We start from the raw sequence: 22371 nt of genomic DNA on the forward strand, positions 1-22371 counted from the left end.
ACCTTTGTTTGGATTTACATGTGGGTTAGTCCACTTCTTAAAAAAAATCTGTCTTTCATTTTCTAGGAAATGAAGAATAATGAATTCTTTAGAATGGGATTTTATTTTCATACTACAAATAAAATTTATTTCAACTTTTTCCCTATAGTTTTCCTTTGAGTTTTATTGTTTTGATTATTATTTTTTTTATTTGGTACTAAGGACTTGGCTTGTCTTCTTTCTGTCAGGATACATTTTTTTAAATTTGTGAGTAAACAGAGAAAACAAAGACTAGAAATCTGATTTCTTTCTTTGAATTTTCTAAAATAAAATTATCTAACAAATGTTCTGTGATACACAGGATGACTGTTTTTATTTTACAATCATGATATTTACCCATTTAGGTTTACCAAAGTACAAAGCAGAAATGTTGAAATAGAAAACAATGAGAAAAGTCTTAACTGATATTTCTCTATATGGTTATTCCTAGAGAAGGGGGAAAAGGTGATATTTATAAATACTCTTTCTATATGTAAGCACTTTACTAGTTTCTTAGTATATATGATTGACCCTTGAACAACACAAGTTTGAACTCCATGGCTCCACTTACATGTAGATTTTTTTTACAGTGCTTTAAATTTGTTTTCCTTATGATTTTCTTTCTTTTTTTTTTTTTCCTTATGATTTTCTTAACATTTTCTTTTCTCTAGCTTACTTTATCATAATAATACAGTACATAATACATGTAACATACAAAATGCATGTTTACTGACTATGTTATCAGTAAAGTTTCTGGTCAACAGTTAGGTTATTAATAGTTAAGTGTTTTGAGGGGCACCTGGGTGGCTCATTCAATTAAATGTCTACCTTTGGCTCAGGTCATGATCACAGGATCCTGAGATTAAGCCCCTTGTCTTGCTCCTTGCTCAGCAGGGAGTCTGCTTCTCCCTCTGCTCTTCCCCACTGCTTGTTCTCTCTCTCTCAAATAAATAAATAAAATCTTTTTAAAAAATCATTAAGTGTTTTGAGAGTCAAAAGTTAAACATGGATTTTTGACTGTGCAGGAACCCCTAAGCCCCACGTTGTTCAAAGATCACCTGTATTTTACAACTCTATTTTACTCTCACCTCACCTTTATGAGTGAGCCATTTCTATTCACAAATGAGGAAATTTAGATTTGAAGAAATTATTTTCTCAAAGATCTTTCAGCTAATAAATGATAAAGTTTAAAGCTGCATTAGTCTGTCTGGCTTTTTAAACACTGTAAATATACCTTCTAGGATATATTGAGGCAGAGCTGGGCAACTTGGATTACTCTTTTCTGAAAGGAGAGAAAACTCTTCCCTTTTTCTTTCCCTCTTCCCTCCCTCTGTTTGTGCCTCCCTCTTCCTCTCTTTCCTTGTCTCCCTCCTTTTTCTCCCTTTTTTCTTCCATTTCTTGAAAAACATTCATAGGGCACATGCTGTGTACCAGAAAATGTGCTGGGAATACAAAGATAAATAAGACATGTTCTTGCCATGGTAAGCTTTCATCTTCTGAAGGAGAAGACATACATGCAAGGAAAATCATGATACAAGGTTATAGGTATGGAGCAGGGCTTCTTCTTCTTCTTCTTCTTTTTAGAGATTTTATTTGTTTATTTGACATAGAGAGATTACAAGTAAGCAGACAGAGGGAGAGGGAGAAGCAGGCTCCCCGCCAAGCAAGGAGCCCAACGTGGGGCTCCATCCCAGCACCCCGAGACCATCACCTGAGCCGAAGGCAGAGAGGCTCAACCCGCTGAGCCACCCAGGCACCCCTGGAGCAGAGCTTCTTAACCTTAGTACTGCTGACGTCTTGGGCAGATAATTTTGTTGTTGTTATTTTAAGGTTTTATTTACTTATTTACTGGTCAGAGAGAGAGAATAAGCCAGGGAAGCAGGCAGAAGGAGAAGCAGTCTCCCCACTGAGCAAGCCCAATGCAGGTCTCAATCCTGGGACCTGGGGATCACGACCTGAGCAGCTGCTTAACCAACTGAGCCACCCAGGAGTCTGTTGGGCCGATAATTCTTTGTTGTGAAGATAATTGCATTGTTGTGTACAGTGCAATCCTATATATTATGGTATGTTTAGCAGCATCCCTGGAGTCTACCTGCTGTATGTCAGTAATATCCACTCAGTGTGACAACCAAAAATGTCTTTAGTGTCAAATGTTGCCTGGGAGGCAAAGATCGCCCCCTGCTGAGAACCACTAGTGTAGAGATATGCATAAATTCCTTTTGCATTGTAACAAAGGACTGATTAATTGTTCCACATAGATCAGGGAAATCCTCATGGAGTTGAGGCCATTTGAGCTGAGTACTTTACTTGACAGGGGAGGTAGGAGAAGGTGTTCTAAGTGTGTTATTTGTAAATGTGGGGCAAAAATCCCACAAAACACAGCTTATTTAAAGAACTATGAGTAGCCTAAAGAATTCAAATCTTAGAGGGATGAAGAAGAACTAATTAAAAGGGTTGGTGAGGGCCTGGGAGGCACCATTTAGCCTTATCTGTAGTTTATAGAAAAGTTTCCTCTTAAAGCACAATTATTTACCCATTGTGTTTTGCAAGAAGTTAGAACATTATTCTGGTACTACTCTAAGGAAGGCTGTAGAAAAACTCGTCATTTGCTAACATGAGTCTGGGATTGGAGAGAATTCAGGCCAGATTAAATTAAAAGTCAATATGACCACAGGACATCCTTGGATACCTACTGCTGAGGAGGCAAAACTTTACCCCTAGACCTCCTAGGTTTTCAGCTGGGGCTCTTTAATAAAAAACCAAATATACAAAGAAAAACAAAAAGTATATTAACAGGTATAGTGCATACCACATTGGAGAAATCTACACCCAAGTGACTGAAAACGGTGACTTAGAATTTCAGCATACATAGGACACAGTAGACTGGTGGAGAAATGACAGAACAAAGAAAAGCAGTTTTAGACTTCCAAGGGCGACACACTGTGGGAAGGTAAGTATATGACAAAATTCCTAGAGTAAGGTTTCTTTGCAGATTCCTCTTATGCTATCTCTGGGCCGAGTCTGTCTCCAGTAAAAGGAGAATTTATATAATCAACGGGTTGTGCACCTTAAATTTATGCAATGTTATATGCCAATTATATCTCAATAAAGTTGAAAAAATTATATATATAATATACCATATCTTCTTTATCCATTCCTTTATCAGTGGACATCTGGGCTTTTCCCATATTTTGGCTACCGGGGATATTCCTGCCATAAACTTTGGGATGCAAAACAGAGGATCATAGGGGAAGAGAATAAGATGAAACCCAAGAGAGAGACAAACCATTAGAGACTCATAGTCATTGGGAACAAACTGAGTGTTGCTGGAGGAGGTGGGGTGGAAGGTTGGAGTAACTGGGTGATGGACATTAAGGAGAGGGGCATGTGATGTAATGAGGACTGGGTGTTAAATAAGACTGATGAATCACAGACCTATACCTCTGAAACTAATAATACATTATATGTTAATTAATGGAATTAAAATAAAAACACTATGTCATGGGGAAGCATGATTCAGATTGGCTGCCACTGTCAAGAGCTCACAATTTAGTATGAATTGGATGAATTACTCTGTGTGTGTGTGTGTGTGTGTGTATACACAATTAACTAAAAATTTACTAAAGACACCCTCATTCAGGTATCTTACAGGTAACTCAGGTTAAGCGTGTCTAGAATGGAGATAAATGAGGTTAAGCTTTCCTTTCAAGCCTGCTTATCCTTGTGTTTCCTACTTAGAACGTGACACAATATGTATTAACCTGGTCACCTAAGCCCAAGAGTTTGTGACTTGTTCTCCCTCACACCTTATAACCAGTCAGTCCCAGAGTTACAGCCAAGATTTGCCCTCAGTATATTTAAGTTCTCTACGACGAATGTACCTTGCTTCGTTTGTTTTGTATTTATATTTTACCTTGTCCCTGCTGGCACTTCTGGGCTTCATGATTGCTAATCTTTTGTTATAACCAACCAACTAGTCTTCTATCTTCATACTTCTCCCCTAACCATTTCCCCAATCTTTCTTTTCTTCTGTGTTTATTAGTAGCTTTTAAGCTAATGTGTAAGCTCATTAGCATACAGCTCAAGCCATTTAACCTAGGCCAATAGGCCCCTCTTCTTATCTCTTACCAGTTACCTCCTCATAAACAATGCTCCTGCCTTTTGAGCTATTTAGAATTTGTCCATGTGTAGTACTGCTTCACATCTTTTACTTAGTCCCCTCCTCTGGAAAATTCTTGGCCTCCAGTTCTGTTCAACTGTCCAACTTTGTCTAATTTCTACTCATTTTAAGACTTAGGTTTAGTGGGGCGCCTGGGTGGCTCAGTGGGTTAAGCTGCTGCTTTCGGCTCAGGTCATGATCTCAGGGTCCTGGGATCGAGTCCCGCATCGGGCTCTCTGCTCGGCAGGGAGCCTGCTTCCCTCTCTCTCTCTCTCTCTGCCTGCCTCTCCATCTACTTGTGATTTCTGTCAAATAAATAAATAAAATCTTTAAAAAAAAAAAAAAAAGACTTAGGTTTAGTAACATATCTGGAAACTTACCTAACCTCTCTCTTCTTCCTGATCCTTGACTGACAGGCCCCAAGTAGGTTCTGATAACACTCATTCTGTTACTGCTTCGGCCACCACTGAACATGGTGTTATCCAAGCTTCCCCACATATTAGCTGTGGGGAAATTACCTAGCCTCTATATGCCTATTTCAAAATAAGGATACTGGGGCTCCTGGGTGGCTCAGTCAGTTAAGGATCTGCCATTGGTTCAGGTCATGATCCTGGGTTTCTGGGATCAAGCCTGGTTTGGGCTCTCTGTTCATCGGAGTGTCTGCTTCTCCCTCTCCTTCTGTGCTCTCTCTCTCTCACTCTCTCTCAAATAAAATCTTTAAAAAAATATATAGGGATACTGTCGGTGCCTATCTCTTAGAATTGCTTTGATTGTTAAGTGAGTCAGTCCTTACAAATGTTTAGAAAAGTTCCTGGTACATAAGTCAGTTCTCCATAAATGTTAACCTTCGTTGTTATCACTGTCATTGTTTCCATGTGAGATGTCCAGTAGGCAATTGAAAATGTAAGTATTAAATTCAGAAGAAGAATTTAGTGGTTAAAAGAATTTGGGAGTCATTTGTTGATTTAACCACTGAAACTGGAATTGAGATACGCCAAGGCAAAAATATGGAGTGAAAAGATTGGAGTTTTAAAAGACAGAATCTTGGGGGGCTTTTTATTTAAGGGAGAGGTGATGAAATTGCAAAGGAAACTCAGTAGTAAGAGTTCAGGAGATCAGAGAACCAGGAGACGATGGTACTGCAAAGTTCTCAAAAATACCATGCTCTGCAGAAATTCAGTAGCAAACTTAACAGTCATGGGGAGCATTTGGGCTACAAAACCTAATGAAATATTGGCTGATGGCAGGCTTGTTATTTGTTACATCTTTATATAAAATCAGTGTCAAAATTAATAATTGTAAGCTATATTCATTATTTTGGGAGTTGTCTTTACAGGCAAAGCTATTCTTTTTATCCTCATACTTAAAGACAGTTATCACTTGAGTCTAAAGGAATAATTACTAATTTTAGTTTACTTGTGGATTAGTGAACATATAACCTAAGTTAAAACATAAGTGATAGTCTGTTCATAGTCTTATTTACCTTTCGGTACTTTAACCCCTTGTATCTCTATTAATACTATTATCCTGGCCTAGAATGTATGTCTCTTTTTATCTGACACTGCCCTTCTGAAGGCCCGGGTCAAACATCATCTCTTTAAGTTTTTTTTTTTTTTTTTAAGATTTTATTTATTTATTTGACAGAGATCACAAGTAGGCCGAGAGGCAGGCAGAGAAAGAGAGGAGGAGCAGTCTCCCCGCCAAGCAGAGAGCCCGATGCGGGGCTCGATCCCAGGACCCTGGGACTACAACCTAGGCTGAAGGCAGAAGCTTTAACTCACTGAGCCACCCAGGCGCCACTCTTCTAATTCTTTATAACCTTTTCTTTTTTTTTTTAATAATTTTTTATTTTTTATAAACATATATTTTTATCCCCAGGGGTACAGGTCTGTGAATCACCAGGTTTACACACTTCACAGCACTCACCAAAGCACATACCCTCCCCAATGTCCATAATCTCACCCCCTTCTCCCAAACCCCCTCCCCCCAGCAACCCTCAGTTTGTTTTGTGAGATTAAGAGTCACTTATGGTTTGTCTCCCTCCCAATCCCATCTTGTTTCATTTATTCTTCTCCTACCCACTTAAGCCCCCATGTTGCATCACCACTTCCTCATATCAGGGAGATCATATGATAGTTGTCTTTCTCTGTTTGACTTATTTCACTAAGCATGATATGCTCTAGTTCCATCCATGTTGTCGCAAATGGCAAGATTTCATTTCCTTTGATGGCTGCATAGTATTCCATTGTGTATATATACCACATCTTCTTGATCCATTCATCTGTTGATGGACATCTAGGTTCTTTCCATAGTTTGGCTATTGTGGACATTGCTGCTATAAACATTCGGGTGCACGTGCCCCTTTGGATCACTACATTTGTATCTTTAGGGTAAATACCCAATAGTGCAATTGCTGGGTCATAGGGCAGTTCTATTTTCAACATTTTGAGGAACCTCCATGCTGTTTTCCAGAGTGGCTGCACCAACTTGCATTCCCACCAACAGTGTAGGAGGGTTCCCCTTTCTCTGCATCCTCGCCAGCATCTGTCATTTCCTGACTTGTTGATTTTAGCCATTCTGACTGGTGTGAGGTGATATCTCATTGTGGTTTTGATTTGTATTTCCCTGATGCCGAGTGATATGGAGCACTTTTTCATGTGTCTGTTGGCCATCTGCATGTCTTCTTTGCAGAAATGTCTGTTCATGTCCTCTGCCCATTTCTTGATTGGATTATTTGTTCTTTGGGTGTTGAGTTTGCTAAGTTCTTTATAGATTCTGGACACTAGTCCTTTATCTGATATGTCGTTTGCAAATATCTTCTCCCATTCTGTCAGTTGTCTTTTGGTTTTGTTAACTGTTTCCTTTGCTGTGCAAAAGCTTTTGATCTTGATGAAATCCCAATAGTTCATTTTTGCCCTTGCTTCCCTTGCCTTTGGCGTTGTTCCTAGGAAGATGTTGCTGCGGCTGAGGTCGAAGAGGTTGCTGCCTGTGTTCTCCTCAAGGATTTTGATGGATTCCTTTCGCACATTGAGGTCCTTCATCCATTTTGAGTCTATTTTTGTGTGTAGTGTAAGGAAATGGTCCAATTTCATTTTTCTGCATGTGGCTGTCCAGTTTTCCCAGCACCATTTATTGAAGAGGCTGTCTTTTTTCCATTGGACATTCTTTCCTGCTTTGTCGAAGATTAGTTGACTGTAGAGTTGAGGGTCTATTTCTGGGCTCTCTATTCTGTTCCATTGATCTATGTGTCTGTTTTTGTGCCAGTACCATGCTGTCTTGATGATGACAGCTTTGTAATAGAGCTTGAAGTCCGGAATTGTGATGCCACCAACGTTGGCTTTCTTTTTCAATATCCCTTTGGCTATTCAAGGTCTTTTCTGGTTCCATATAAATTTTAGAATTATTTGTTCCATTTCTTTGAAAAAGATGGATGGTACTTTGATAGGAATTGCATTAAATGTGTAGATTGCTTTAGGTAGCATAGACATTTTCACAATATTTATTCTTCCAATCCAGGAGCATGGAACATTTTTCCATTTCTTTGTGTCTTCCTCAATTTCTTTCATGAGTACTTTATAGTTTTCTGAGTATAGATTCTGTGCCTCTAGGTATCTTATGGTTTGGGGTGCAATTGTAAATGGGATTGACTCCTTAATTTCTCTTTCTTCTGTCTTGCTGTTGGTGTAGAGAAATGCAACTGATTTCTGTGCATTGATTTTATATCCTGACATTTTACTGAATTCCTGTATAAGTTCTAGCAGTTTTGGAGTGGAGTCTTTTGGGTTTTCCACATATAGTATCATATCATCAGAGAATAAAGAAGCTGAGCAAAAGAGGGACAAACAGCTACTGGACCACGAGGGGAGAATTTGAGAGATAAGTGACACCATAAGACAAAACAACATTAGAATAAGTGGGATTCCAGAAGAAGAAGAAAGAGAGAGGGGAGCAGAAGGTATACTGGAGAGAATTATTGGGGAGAATTTCCCCAATATGGCAAAGGGAACGAGCATCAAAATTCAGGAGGTTCAGAGAACGCCCCTCAAAATCAATAAGAATAGGCCCACACCCCGTCACCTAATAGTAAAATTTACAAGTCTCAGTGACAAAGAGAAAACCCTGAAAGCAGCCCGGGAAAAGAAGTCTGTAACATACAATGGTAAAAATATTAGATTGGCAGCTGACTTATCCACAGAGACCTGGCAGGTCAGAAAGAGCTGGCATGATATTTTCAGAGCACTAAATGAGAAAAACATGCAGCCAAGAATACTGTATCCAGCTAGGCTATCATTGAAAATAGAAGGAAAGATTAAAAGCTTCCAGGACAAACAAAATCTGAAAGAATTTGCAAACACCAAACCAGCTCTACCCGAAATCTTGAAAGGGGTCCTCTAAGCAAAGAGAGAGCCTACAAGTGGTAGATCAGAAAGGAACAGAGACCATATACAGTAACAGTCACCTTACAGGCAATACAATGGCACTAAATTCATATCTCTCAATAGTTACCCTGAATGTCAATGGGCTAAATGCCCCTGTCAAAAGAGACAGGCTATCAGAATGGATAAAAAAACAAAACCCATCTATATGTTGCCTCCAAGAAACTCATTTTAAGCCCGAAGACACCTCCAGATTTATAACCTTTTCAACTTCATTAAGCCTATGTTATCAGATATTCTAATTTAACTGAAAATATCTTGTTTTCCTAATGAGTTTGCAAAATTTTCCTGAGTGTCTTTTGCTCATTGTATCTAGCATGGGAACACAGCCAACTATAGGCACTCAGTAAGCATTATCCTTACTGTGATGCATAGGACCAGATTTGTGAGTCTTGTAGCACATTTCTAGAAACACTGAGCCTAGTCTCATTAGCATTTCAAAACGTATAAGAAAGGGGTGCCTGGGTGGCTCAGTAGGTTAAATGGTTAAGCATCTGCTTTTGGATCAGGTCATGATCCCAGGGTCCTTGGGATAGCCCCACATTGGGCTCCCCGTTCAGCAGAGAGCCTGCTTCTCTCTCTCCTTCTGTTTGTGTGCTTGCGTGCTTTCTCTTTCTCTCTCAGTGTCAAATAAATGAGTAAATAATCTTTAAAATACATACAAATTTTTAAATTAAATATATATATGAAAAAAATGTCAGTCACATGCATGAGCTGCCTTATATTTTTTATTTGATAAATGCCTATAACAAGACAAAGTCTGTAAAATCTGTTTTATTTCCTTTTAATAAATAAGAAAATAATTATATGAGTTTTATAATTCTTTCTATTGTAGGTAGGTAGAGATCCCTCAATTCACATATGGGATACAGAGACCATTAAACCATTGTCAGTATTAAAGGGCTGTCACCAATATGGTGTCTGTGCTGTTGATTTCTCAGGTAAGGATGTTTTCTGTCTCAGTAAGAATAATCAAAATGCAGAGGTGATATATAGCATTATAGTCTAAATTGGTATTACCTAAACTTGTCACCTAGCTATGACCTTCACAGTTTTTTTCAAATGTGCATGCTATTGTCCTAACCAGTCAGGGCTGAGAGTGTAGGTGTGCTGGCTGGCTTATAAGTTAATGAGTATTATTTTTAATACCCATTAATATAAATATGTTTCTATTTTTAAATGTCCATATAACATCTAAAACCCACTAGAATTACCTACCCACTAGTGGTTATGTAACTCCCACTTTAGGCAAACCCCAATGTCACGTAATAATTTACAGTCACAGGGTAAATGAAAATATTTAGGGTAAAAGCTAAGAAGGAAAGAGGTTAACTCTGAAATACTTGTTTTGTAACTTTTCTATGAAGTAACAAATCCAAGCTATCTTATAAAAATAATTTTAAGCGATTTTAGCTCTTTCCTGTATATTTAAAAGTTTAGGCACTCCTGAGCAGCTCAGTTGCTTAAGTATCTGACTTCAGCTCAGGTTGTAATCTCAGGGTCCTGGGATCTAGCCCCACGTCAGGCTCCACTCTCAGTGGGGATTCTGCTTCTCCTTCTGCCCCTACTCATACATTCTCTAACTCTCTTGTTCTCTCTCAATGAAATATTTTTAAAAAAATTTTTAACAAATACACATAGATCTACAATGAAAGCCAGGCTGTGGATTGGGAAGAGGGGAGAAATGCCATTGATAGAAGATTTCATTTTAGGAAACAGTAAATTTGTACTTTCTGCAGCTCTTACTAAAATGGGAGTTATTGGGAGGAAGCATAAATATGCATTTAAGGATCTTCTAAAAGTCAAGAAATAAGATTAATGGCAAACTGAGGGAGTCAGTAAGAAAAATATCACTAGTATTGATAATGAAATAATTGAGGTTTGCAAAAAGTGCCAGAGTGGCCAGTGTGTAACTAGTTTGGGCCTTTTCAACTTGTAAACATGTGCACAGCTGTCAGCATGACTTACTTAGTTCAATCATTTGTCCAACACTTCATTACTTGTTTGGTAATAGTAACAAATAATATAGTTGACCGTCACTGAAAACAGTCCTATTAATGATGAAACGCAGTTGTAACCTAAATCTTTTTCCATTCAATTAACTTTTCATAATCACTGAGTCCTATATCAAAATAGAGTTATGACAGTAAATTTAATTGAAGTAAATATTTTCTTTATTTTCCTTTCCTTCTCATTTTAAAATCTTTTTCCACTTAAACTTCTTCCTTCCCCCATTCTAATCTGGTGGGAAAATAAGGAAAATGAAGTAAGAGACAATGTCAACAATGTTTAGATGCATTGAGAAATTGTTCTTCCCCTGCTTACAAATTCTGGTTCTTTTTATAGCTATATGTGTGCATGCCTAACATTTAACATCATTTTATAAAATTTTAAATGGTGCTGTAGGTTTTAGGGTTTCTTTTAGATTTTTTATCTTCTGAATGTTAATGGTCAGTCTGTCTCTCTCTCTGATTAATTTTTATAGCTGATGGGAAACGTTTGGCTTCAGTTGGAATAGATGATAGTCACACCATTGTGCTGTGGGACTGGAAGAAAGGAGAGAAACTTTCAGTAACAAGGTGGGGGAAAATTTTGATAGCACATTGGCAAAATAATGAAATTACTTTAAAACTTTTTCTATTAAAACACTATTGAAATCAAATATGTAACCTTTTAAAAAAAATTGCTGTCATCTTTATTACCATTGAATAAGTAGTATAATCCTGGTAAAAAGACCAATGATTTGAGAATTCATTGGTAGGTTTATCCCTTGTGAAACTGCTTTTACTGTAATAATACATTGGAAGTAGCTTTTATCTAAACTCTTCATTTATGGGGAAAGAATTCTATACAGTAAATTCTACTGTATGGTAATCTACAATGTGGCCATTGGAAATGCTCAAATCAAATATTTGAGTGACAGATGACACATACACCTGTATATCACAAAGAAGCTATAGATTATATTTTCTCTCACATTTTCCATCTTCTAAATTTTCTAAAATGAGCATGTATTATTTTTATAATAAAAAATATTAACAATTGCTTTAAAGGAGGAAGTAGTCAACTGTCAGATTATTTTTTAACGTCCTATTCCTTAATGTGTGACATAAAGCACTTTTAAAATAGAGATAAATGCTTTTTTCAGTACATAAACAATGGCAAATAAAAGATAGTTTGAAAGGAATTTTGTGTTTGGAATGGCTATATTAAGCTGTAACAAAATATTATAAAAATTTTTTCTTTAACTGATTCATGCTACAATTCCCTAGTCACAGTACCAAAGTAGGTGCTATCCAAAAGAAGTTCAGTTCTCACTGTTCCTATGTTTAAAGATTATGTTGAGAAGAATTAAATTAAAATTACGACAAGATAACAGATGTACAAATGCGTGATAATATAGCCCAAACCTGAGAGAGATGTAGGCAAAGGATTCAGTAGTGAAGTAATCACAATAGGGTATGGATTAGGCAAAAGATTATTATAGGAGAGATTTATCTTTAGAGTTAAAACATTTTGGTATTTTTTTCAGAGGAAGTAAAGATAAGATTTTTGTTGTAAAGATGAACCCCTACGTGCCTGATAAATTAATTACAGCTGGAATTAAACACGTGAAATTTTGGCATAGAGCAGGTAAGGAAATGCTTCTTTTTTACTCTTTTGAAAGAAATTATTACTTTCAAAAGTGATTTAGCTAAGTGCAATGCAGTATCCTAGATTGGATCCTGGAACAGAAAGGAGACGTTAATGGAAAACAGGTGAAATGAATTCAGTTAATAGAAATGCATCAAACATGTTGGTTTCTGGGACGCCTGGGTGGCTCAGTTGGTTAAGCGGCTGCCTTCGGCTCAGGTCATGATCCCAGCGTCCTGGGATCGAGTCCCACATCGGGCTCCTTGCTCTGCAGGGAGCCTGCTTCTCCCTGTGACTCTGCCTTCCACTCTGTCTGCCTGTGCTCGCTCTCACTCGCTCTCGCTCTGACAAATAAATAAATAAAATCTTTAAAAAAAAAAACAAAAAACATGTTGGTTTCTTAGTCTGCAGTAATGTAGGTTGTTAACATTAGGGGGATTTGGGCAAGGAGTATACAAGAATACTCTCTTATCTTTTCATCTTTTATGAAAATCTAAAATTATCCAAAATATTTGTTTTTTCAAATGATTCATAACTGTCTTGATATATTTTAAACAAATGTACGATTGACTTTTTGTCTACAATAGTGACATTAATTTTGACTACATTAATGTAATATTCATATTTTCAAAAGGGTTTAACTTGGGTTAGCTTGGGTGGCTGGTCAGTTAAGTGGCTGCCTTCAACTTAGGTCATGGTCTTGGAATTGTGAGATTGAGGCCAGTGTTAGACTTCTTGCTCAGCAGGGAGTCTGCTTCTCCCTCCCCTTTCTGTGAACCCCTCCCCCACCCCTAAGCTCAAGGTATCTCTCTCTCTCTCAAATAAATAGAATTTTTTAAAAAGTGTTTAACTTATGAGATAAATCAAGTGATGTTCAGACTCCTTTCTTCTTCTGTTAAAGACATTTTTTAGTACAGACTGAAAACGAAAAATGCAAAAATTCTTTATATGCTATAAAATAATACAGAAAACAAAGGTTGTATAACTTCAGTCCATTGTAACTGTAAATTAGGTGCTGTGGAAGAAGTTAATATTTTAAAATAAATGTCTCTTTTCTGAATAAAATAGTAGTACAGTTATAAATTCCACCAGTTTGATATCAAAGTCCCAGCATACTTAAAACTTGCAGATTAAATACACAAATATAGAAGAAGTAAAACATAAATAAGAAAAAGTTTTAGTAAAGAGATTTCTCAAGTTGAGGTTACTTTCAAATTCACGCTTGGATTTAATACTTTATCACAAACTCATCAAATCATAGTGTATATATGTTTACAAAGTAAAAGAGTATTTTCACATTTTTATTCCCATATATTTAATAAAATTTTGGAATACCTCATTTATTTAGAATTGCAAATACCAATCAAGTAATGCTTATTATTTCTGTCTTGAAAAACAAAACAAAATCCTATAAATTTCTTTGAAATAAGAGACAAAGAAAGTAAATAGTTTTAGAATGAAGAGATTTCTCTCTCAAATAAATAAATAAAATGTTTTTTTACAAAAAGGGCGCCTGGATGGCTCAGTTGGTTAAGCGACTGCCTTCAGCTCAGGTCATGATCCTGGAGTCCCGGGATCGAGTCCAACATAGGGATCCCAGCTCCACAGGGAATCTGCTTCTCCCTCTGACCTTCTCCTCGTCATGCTCTCTCTCACTGTCTCTCTCTCAAATAAATAAATAAAACGATTTTAAAAAAAAATGAATAGATTTGCAATTGAATGACTTTTTTCCTTAAGTTTGATTAGTCATATAGTAGACCTAAAACTGAACCATAAGGATAAATGTTAAAACTTTGATGTGCCTTTCAACCTTCCTCACTTTTGGGGTTCTGATTCACAGAGTTCACTAGACAAGTGAGAAAATAAGTAACCACTTTATTAATCTGAGTAAGTGCTCAGATAAATGCATAACTTTATGTAAATTAGGTAAAGATGGCTAGAAGGGAGCATCTTACCTCCTGTCTCAGAACTAGGCTTTGAGAATTCCAACTCATAAATTATTAAGCTGACCTCTAAGAAATTTGAACTCTGTTCCATGGTTGGTATGGGCAGGCAGCCACTGAAAGTTTTTGAGTGCAGTGATGATGTGACCTGGTACAATAGGAATATGTTATGCTATGTCTATCAGAAAACCCAGTTGATAATTTAAATTGGCAGTGGCAAACTCTTTCTGTAAATGGTGAGACAGCAAATATTTTAGACTCCCCAGACCCAAGGGACATAATAAAAAAAAATTATGTAAATACTTAAGGAACAAGAGAGAAAACTCCTACCCTGCTTTCTACCCAGTTGCCATGAACTGGAGACATTGTATCCAAGATCAACTTGTTGCAGTGAAAGGGACTTGCGGATTGGGCTGGAGGAACCACAGTCATGCCCCAGTGACACACAGGTCCTACTGTGTTGTTCTCCCTTCCCACTTTGGGCAGCTAGCCAAAGTTAAGGCAACTCCTAAATAATTCTACTGCTAGGTACTTACTTAGCAGTTGCCATTTGCAACGTCTTCAACTTGCAGATCGCAACCAGCTTAGACCCTGGGCAGCTGCTAGTTGGCAGCCATTTGTCAGGAAGGCAGGCTCTAGGAGTGGAAAAGGAAACAGGCATGGCTTCTGTAGCTCACAGTGCTAACCTGTACGCTCTGTACAAAAACGGTGGCAGGACCTGGCCCACAGCCAGGTCTCTCCAGTAGGAGAGACAACCTACTCCAGATAGACTATGCTCTAGTGAAAGCCAGTCCCTTCACTTGTGTACTAGATCCTTTCTCTTCTCATCTACTCAAGAGCATCAGTCCAGTGCTTCTTCCCTTCCTCCCCTACCTACATCACTGCTTTTCCCTCTTTATTTCACTCTGCATACAAGTATGGGGTTATTTCTCCATCTTAAATAAAACCAGATGAACCCCCCCCTTCAGCTCTACCCTCAAGCTGCTAATCAGTTTCTTATATACCTACTATAATACCTTTAGACTGTTTACATGTTCATTTTACAATGTGTTTTCTCCTTCTTTTGAGAGAAATCTAAACCTGTTAGGGTTTTTTCCCCCCCTTTCCACTCTACTTAGTTACCCTAACAAGTTCATGAACTACTCTGGCTGCTACATTAAGAAAAGACAGGGGTGTCTGGGTGGCTCAGTCAGTTAAGCATCTGACTCTTGATTTCAGCTTGGGTCATGATCTCTGGGTCATGAGATCAAGCCTCATGTCAGGCTTTGTACTCAGGGTCTGCTTAACATTTTCCCTCCCTCTCTTTGCCACTTCCCCTGTTCATGCTCTATTGCTTTCTAAAGTAAATAAATAAAATCTTTAAAAAAAAAAAAAAAAGGACCGTCTTCTGCATACATGTGGAATATGACCACTTTTCATCATCTTCCATGTTACCACTCTGGTCTATGCCACCGTTATCATTTGCCCCGATGGCTGAAATAGCCATCTAACTCTTTTCTTCCTTGCCATTCTCTGATTTACTCTCAAACCAGAAATCAGAATGAACATATTAATATATGATATGCCAGCTTTTATTCCACTAACCACTTCCCATCACATGCAGAGTAAAAGTTAAATTCTTAAGTTGGCCTATAACTGCCTTTGACCTCTGTGGCTTCATCTCCCATTACTTCCACCCTTATTTTCTTTGTTATACCATGCTGACCTCTGAAACTGTTCTTTGAAGTTTCTTTCACATTACTGTATTGGGGGCCCTTGCTGATCCCGCTGCCTCGAACAGGGAGCAGAGCAGGGAATTTTATTGTCTGTTTTGTTTGTAGCTCTACCCCAGTGCCTTGAATAGTGCCTGGTGCATACATATATATATCTATATATATATAGATTTATTCATATATATATATATGAATAAATTCAATTGGGAAAAAATGGGCAAAAGATATCAATAGGTAATGAATGGCCAATAAAAATAGGAAAATATGACAAAGCTCATTAATAATCAAAGAAAGGCACATTAAAACAACAATAAAATTCAGTTGGGGGGCACCTGGGTGGCTCAGTTGTTAAGTGTCTGCCTTCGGCTTGGGTCATGATCCTGAGGTTGAGCCCTACATTGGGATCCCTGCTTGGTGAGAAGCCTGCTTCTCCCTCTCCTACTCCCCCTGCTTGTGCTGCCTCTCTCACTGTTTCTCTGTGTGAAATAAATAAAATCTTTAAAAAAAAATTCAGTTGGTATTTCATATCCCCCAGTCTGACAATACCAAATGTTCCTGAAAGGTGGGAAACAAGATCTCCTTTTAATGGAAGTGTAAGTTGATGTATCAACTTTCTAGAACAGTTTGGCAACAGATGATACCTCTCATCTATATGCTTTCCTTTTTGCACATACCCTGTGGTCATTTCTAGGCACTCCTAGAGAATCTCTTGCATTTGTATAGAAGAGACCTTTATAGGAATATTTAAATCAGCATTGTTTTCAGTAGCAAATGCTTGGAAGCAACTTAAGTGCCCATTAATAGGAAAATGAACGGACTGTTAGGTTCATATAATGGAATGTTTATATAGTTATGAAAATGCATATTCTAGAGGTACAAATCAACATATATAAAATTCTATAGTGGATTATTAGTGATAAAAGCAAGTTGCAAAGGAATACAGTTGACCCTTGAATGACACAGGGAGTTTGGATGCTGACCCCCGGCATAGTAAAAAATCCACATATAACATTTTAAAAAATATTTTTATTTATTTGAGAGTGAGAGAACATGCACAAGCAGGGGAAGGGGCAAAGGTAGAGGGAGAAGCTGACTCCCTGCTGAGCAGGGAGCCTGACACTGAGCTCCATCCTAGTACCCTGGGATCATGACCTGAGCTGAAGGCAGATTAATCGACTGAGCCACCCGGGGGGCCCCAAAAATATGCATATAACTTTTGACTCCCCCAAATAATTCTAATAGCCTGCTGTTGACCCGAAGCCTTTCCAATGACATAGTCAGTTAACACACATTTTGTAAGCTATATGTATTATATAGTGTAATCTTACAATAAGGTAAAATATAGCAAAGAAAATATTAAATAGAAAATCACAAGGAAGAGAAAATACATTTAGAGTACTGTGTCTATTGAATAATGTGTAAAAGTGGACTTGTGTGCAGTTCAAACCAGTGGTGTTCAGGGTCAACTGTACATAAAATGGTATTTATAGAAAATCTTAAAACATGAAATATATGACCTATTGCCTAAAAATTTACAAATAAGTAGTAAAATGTATTAAAGAATGCATGAAGGTAGTCAATAGCCCATTCACAATAGTAGAGGGTCAAGAAGGGAAATGGGATTGGCATCATGCCTTGGTTTTAGTAATTTTGTGTGCGTTCTTATATTATTTTTTTATATCTTTCTGTTTTCTTAAGTATGTCATAATAAAAATTTTGAAGAACAATCAGAAGTGCTGAGAATTGATCAAAGCTGATTTAGTATACATGTTTTTATCCAAAGAGCTGTGGCCTAAAAGCTGCCATGGTATGGCTGTCTTAGCCAGGCAAGTCGCTGATTGAGAGAACTTTATTTTTCTTTGAAAGTCTCCATACTATTACAGATTTAAACAATTACAGTAGGAAAGAAATTTTATTACTTTAGAATTTTATACATTTTAAAAATGGTACTTCTGGAAATACAAATCAAAACCACAATGAGATATCACCTCACACCAGTCAGAATGGCTAAAATCAACAAGTCAGGAAATGACAGATGCTGGCGAGGATGCGGAGAAAGGGGAACCCTCCTACACTGTTGGTGGGAATGCAAGCTGGTGCAGCCACTCTGGAAAACAGCATGGAGGTTCCTCAAAATGTTGAAAATAGAACTGCCCTATGACCCAGCAATTGCACTATTGGGTATTTACCCTAAAGATACAAACGTAGTGATCCAAAGGGGCACGTGCACCCGAATGTTTATAGCAGCAATGTCCACAATAGCCAAACTATGGAAAGAACCTAGATGTCCATCAACAGATGAATGGATCAAGAAGATGTGGTATATATACACAATGGAATACTATGCAGCCATCAAAGGAAATGAAATCTTGCCATTTGCGACAACATGGATGGAACTAGAGCGTATCATGCTTAGCGAAATAAGTCAAGCAGAGAAAGACAACTATCATATGATCTCCCTGATATGAGGAAGTGGTGATGCAACATGGGGGCTTAAGTGGGTAGGAGAAGAATAAATGAAACAAGATGGAATTGGGAGGGAGACAAACCATAAGTGACTCTTAATCTCACAAAACAAACTGAGGGTTGCTGGGGGGAGGGGGTTTGGGCGAAGGGGGTGGGATTATGGACATTGGGGAGGGTATGTGCTTTGGTGAGTGCTGTGAAGTGTGTAAACCTGGTGATTCACAGACCTGTACCCCTGGGGATAAAAATATATGTTTATAAAAAATAAAAAATTTAAAAAAAATGGTACTTCTGTGATATTTTTCATGAACCAGGAGGAGGACTGATTGGAAGAAAAGGCTATGTAGGCACACTGGGGAAAAATGACACAATGATGTGTGCAGTGTATGGATGGACAGAAGAGATGGCTTTTTCTGGAACATCCACAGGAGACGTGTGTATCTGGAGAGATGTCTTTCTTGTGAAAACAGTTAAAGCACATGATGGGCCAGTGTTTAGTATGCATGCATTGGAAAAAGTAAGTATTCTATAGATATTTTTAAGTTAAATGTAATTTGATCATGGATTGTAGAGCATTTTCACAAGTAAAGGAATATTGTCTTTCTGCTAAGCAGAGCCACTCATTAATAATCTGTGAACCAGAGTCTTCCTACCTTCTTTTATTCCTTTTTCAAACTCCTGAACACACTGAAATGGGTCTGCCTTGGAAAAAAAAAAGTTTAACTTAATATTTATTAATTCTTTCTATGAGTCAGCAATTATTTGACCATATTATCACCATATCCTGTGATCCTCTGTTTATATGAAGGATGGGATTATAAAGCCTCCGAGAGAAAATATGTATCTTGTTGAAAGTGTTAGAACTACCTTATGTTTACAGATTACAAACCTTGTTCTTAAAGTTCTGTCCTAAAAGTAGATTGTTCAGTGTAAATATTGTTCCTGTAAATATTTTTGCAGATTCCTTGCTAATATATAAAAAACACAATTGATTTTTATGCTAATTTGCTTACAAGCTATAACTTTTAGCTGTTAATGTTCTTTCCTCTAGAATTTTTCAACATAAGGAAGATTCTTATTTTTAGAAATATTTAGATCTTTATTAACTTGAAGATTTTACTTTCAAAGGGATTTGTAACTGGAGGAAAAGATGGTGTAGTAGCTCTTTGGGATGACTCCTTTGAAAGATGTCTCAAGACCTATGCTATCAAAAGAGCTGCTTTGGCACCAGGATCTAAAGGTGATTTGAGGGGTGCCTGGGTGGCTCAGTCGGTTAAGCATCTTCCTTCAGCTCAGGTCATGATCCCAGTACTCTGGCTCTCAGCTCAGTGGGAAGTCGGCTCCTCCTCCTTCCTCTGCCTGCTGCTCTGCCTGCTTATGCTCTCTTCTTCTCTCTCTGTCAAATAAATAAAATCTTCAAAAAAATAATAAATAAAGATGATTTTAAATTTAATTCCCTTTGTAGGATAAGCTATTAATTACTCATTAACGTATATGGTCCCTGAGGTGGAGAACATAGAATACATTTTTCCTTCTTTACTGGATAGACATCAGAATTTGATGGGAGAAGCCATTTAACTAGAGCCCAATTCTTGCTGTCCTTTCAAAAATCTATTTTCTTTGATAAAGATGGCAAAATATTAACAAAGCACAAGATTATTCATGGTAATTTTGATCATTTTTAATGTTTCAGAGAAAATTGACACATGAGCATCACACTTACCACCAGTCAAGAATTTGTTTTTAAGCTTGGCATTTTGTTTCACATTCGTGTTTTGTTGACCTTTCCTGTCTCTCCTTGCATGCCCTTCCTTTTACCCTCTCATCAATGTGTTAAGGTACTACATCACATTCTCTGTAACCTCCAGGCCTTTCTGTATGCTATTACTTGGCCTAAAATTTGCCTTTTCTCCTCCCTCTTGCCTCTTCCAATTACCTGACCACAGACTCATTTTCAGATCTCAATAAGGTGATTTCTTCCACTTCCATCTCCCTTCTACCCCTCAAGAAAGGGAAAATTCCCTTACAATTGCCCTGTTTCAATACACTCCTCACAGAGGGTCTATTTTCTTCATTGTATGCTCTGTAAGAGCAGGAGCTGGCTATGTTTACCAGTTACCTCTCTGAAGCCTTCCTAGGACACAGTCTACATAAATGAATCAATCTTAAGTTGAATTAAAATTACTAACCAGAATATTGTAGGTGCTCAAAGAAGGTAAGGAGGTGAATGGGGAGGAGCAAATACCTAAATATAAGAGGAAAAGAAACAGTCAACAGAACAGTAGTAAAAGATCTGGGATAATAGGGATTTGTAGTATGTAGAGATTAGCAAATTGAGTGGTTTGGGAAACTGCAGTGCATTTATTAGAATATTTAAAATACAGGGGAAAGCAACCTGGTAATATGATTTTAATTGTCAAAAGAGCATCATTGGCAATATATACATCTTTGTGTTCTAGTAACTTTATACCTAGAAGAATATCTTCATTTAACATTTCAGGTCTTCTCTTGGAAGATAACCCATCTATACGTGCCATATCATTAGGACATGGTCATATTTTAGTTGGCACAAAGAATGGTGAAATACTAGAAGTGGATAAAAGTGGCCCAATAACACTTCTGGTCCAGGTAATTTGAAAAGATAATATATGTTTTTTTCTTTGTATGCAATTGATTTAATACCTAGGAGCCAAAATAAATAGTAGTGGAAAATAATGTTAAATTAATTAGGGAAATATTTGATAATACATACCAAAAAATTTCTAATTTAATTATAGCTGAGTAGATACCAGTAAATAAATACTCATGTTATCATGTGGAGTAACTGCCATTATTTTAAGTAATTTCTTATTGTAAAAGAAAAAACCAATGAAAAGAAAAAACAGTTGTAATTAATTAAACCAAGTCACTTTATTTCATATTTATTTTTATTTCTTTGAAGTATATTTGTTGAATGTCAGGCAGTTGTTTTTATTTGAAAGTCTTTATTTTCATTAAGTTTCTAACTTAAAGAATAAATGAACATAAGCTAAAAATTTTATTGCTGAAAACATTTGTCAGTGAAAATGTTAATATTAAAAATCTAGCAATGTAAACTTTTGTATGGTAGAAATATAAAATGAAGGAGCAGGATCAGATGATCCTTAACATTTTTATCAGGAATGCTGTATTAAGTTTTTAGTTGTACATTTCCTATATGTATTGTTTTTCTGAAAGTAGGAAGACAAATCAATAGCATAGAACACAGCAAATGAGGTAGGATCTACCCTACTGAAAATCAGTCCTGCAACTCTATATAGTAACACCAATTTTGAGCTTACCTTTTATTCTGAAAAAGAATTATGTTCTTTCTTATTACAGACATTTCTTCTCCAACCCCACTTTCCTCCCACCTCACTTCTGTTAAAACAACACGGAGCACACATAGACAAGAACACTGCACATACTTTAATGTTAATTTAAAATCCTAATGTAATGTGCCAAGGGGAATTCGTAAGCAAATAACAAAACATTGTATATTTATTGTCCAAACTTCATGTCTTACTCTTGAATTTCAGTCACATAATATTCCTTTGAAATAAAAAGATGATGGAGTCATGGTGTTTAACATGTTTATGATCTCTTAGAAAATATCAGTACAAGTATACTTTTACAGATGAATCTATGGACAGAACTTTTCAAAAACACAGGCAATTTTATAATTGTAAGAAAAGGTTTGAAGTGATAAATGACATCCTATTATTTTTTATGTTTATTATAGTGTGTAAGATTTTAAATATCTGTTGTTTCTCTCCTAAATATCAGAAACAAGACAAGGATACCATTCTGACCATTATTGTCCAAAATTGTGTGTGATGTCTTAGACAATTCAGAAAAACATTATGAAGTGTAAGCACTGGAAACAAATGGATAAGACTGTCAGTATTTGCAGATATTATAACCCTATATCTTGGGTATTCCAGAGAATAAACTGAAAAATCATGAGAACAAATTGGGGAGTCCTG

General features: G+C 37.0%; 1 protein-coding gene across 7 annotated transcripts in view; it reads left to right on the top strand.

Moving 5' to 3' along the window:
- Positions 1–22371, top strand: part of EML5 (EMAP like 5) — a 177668-nt gene that overhangs the window by 78790 nt on the left and 76507 nt on the right. For all 7 annotated transcript variants that reach the window (XM_004739095.3, XM_004739097.3, XM_045071498.1 and 4 more), the window contains 6 exons: positions 9449–9554; positions 11099–11192; positions 12146–12246; positions 18682–18884; positions 19496–19607; positions 20868–20995. In XM_004739095.3, the coding sequence (XP_004739152.1) occupies positions 9449–9554; positions 11099–11192; positions 12146–12246; positions 18682–18884; positions 19496–19607; positions 20868–20995 (744 nt within the window). The remainder of the gene's footprint in view (positions 1–9448; positions 9555–11098; positions 11193–12145; positions 12247–18681; positions 18885–19495; positions 19608–20867; positions 20996–22371) is intronic.

Source organism: Mustela putorius, unplaced genomic scaffold (assembly GCF_011764305.1).
Source record: "Mustela putorius furo isolate JIRA1106 unplaced genomic scaffold, ASM1176430v1.1 tig00000129_pilon_pilon_pilon, whole genome shotgun sequence".
NCBI lineage: Eukaryota > Metazoa > Chordata > Mammalia > Carnivora > Mustelidae > Mustela > Mustela putorius.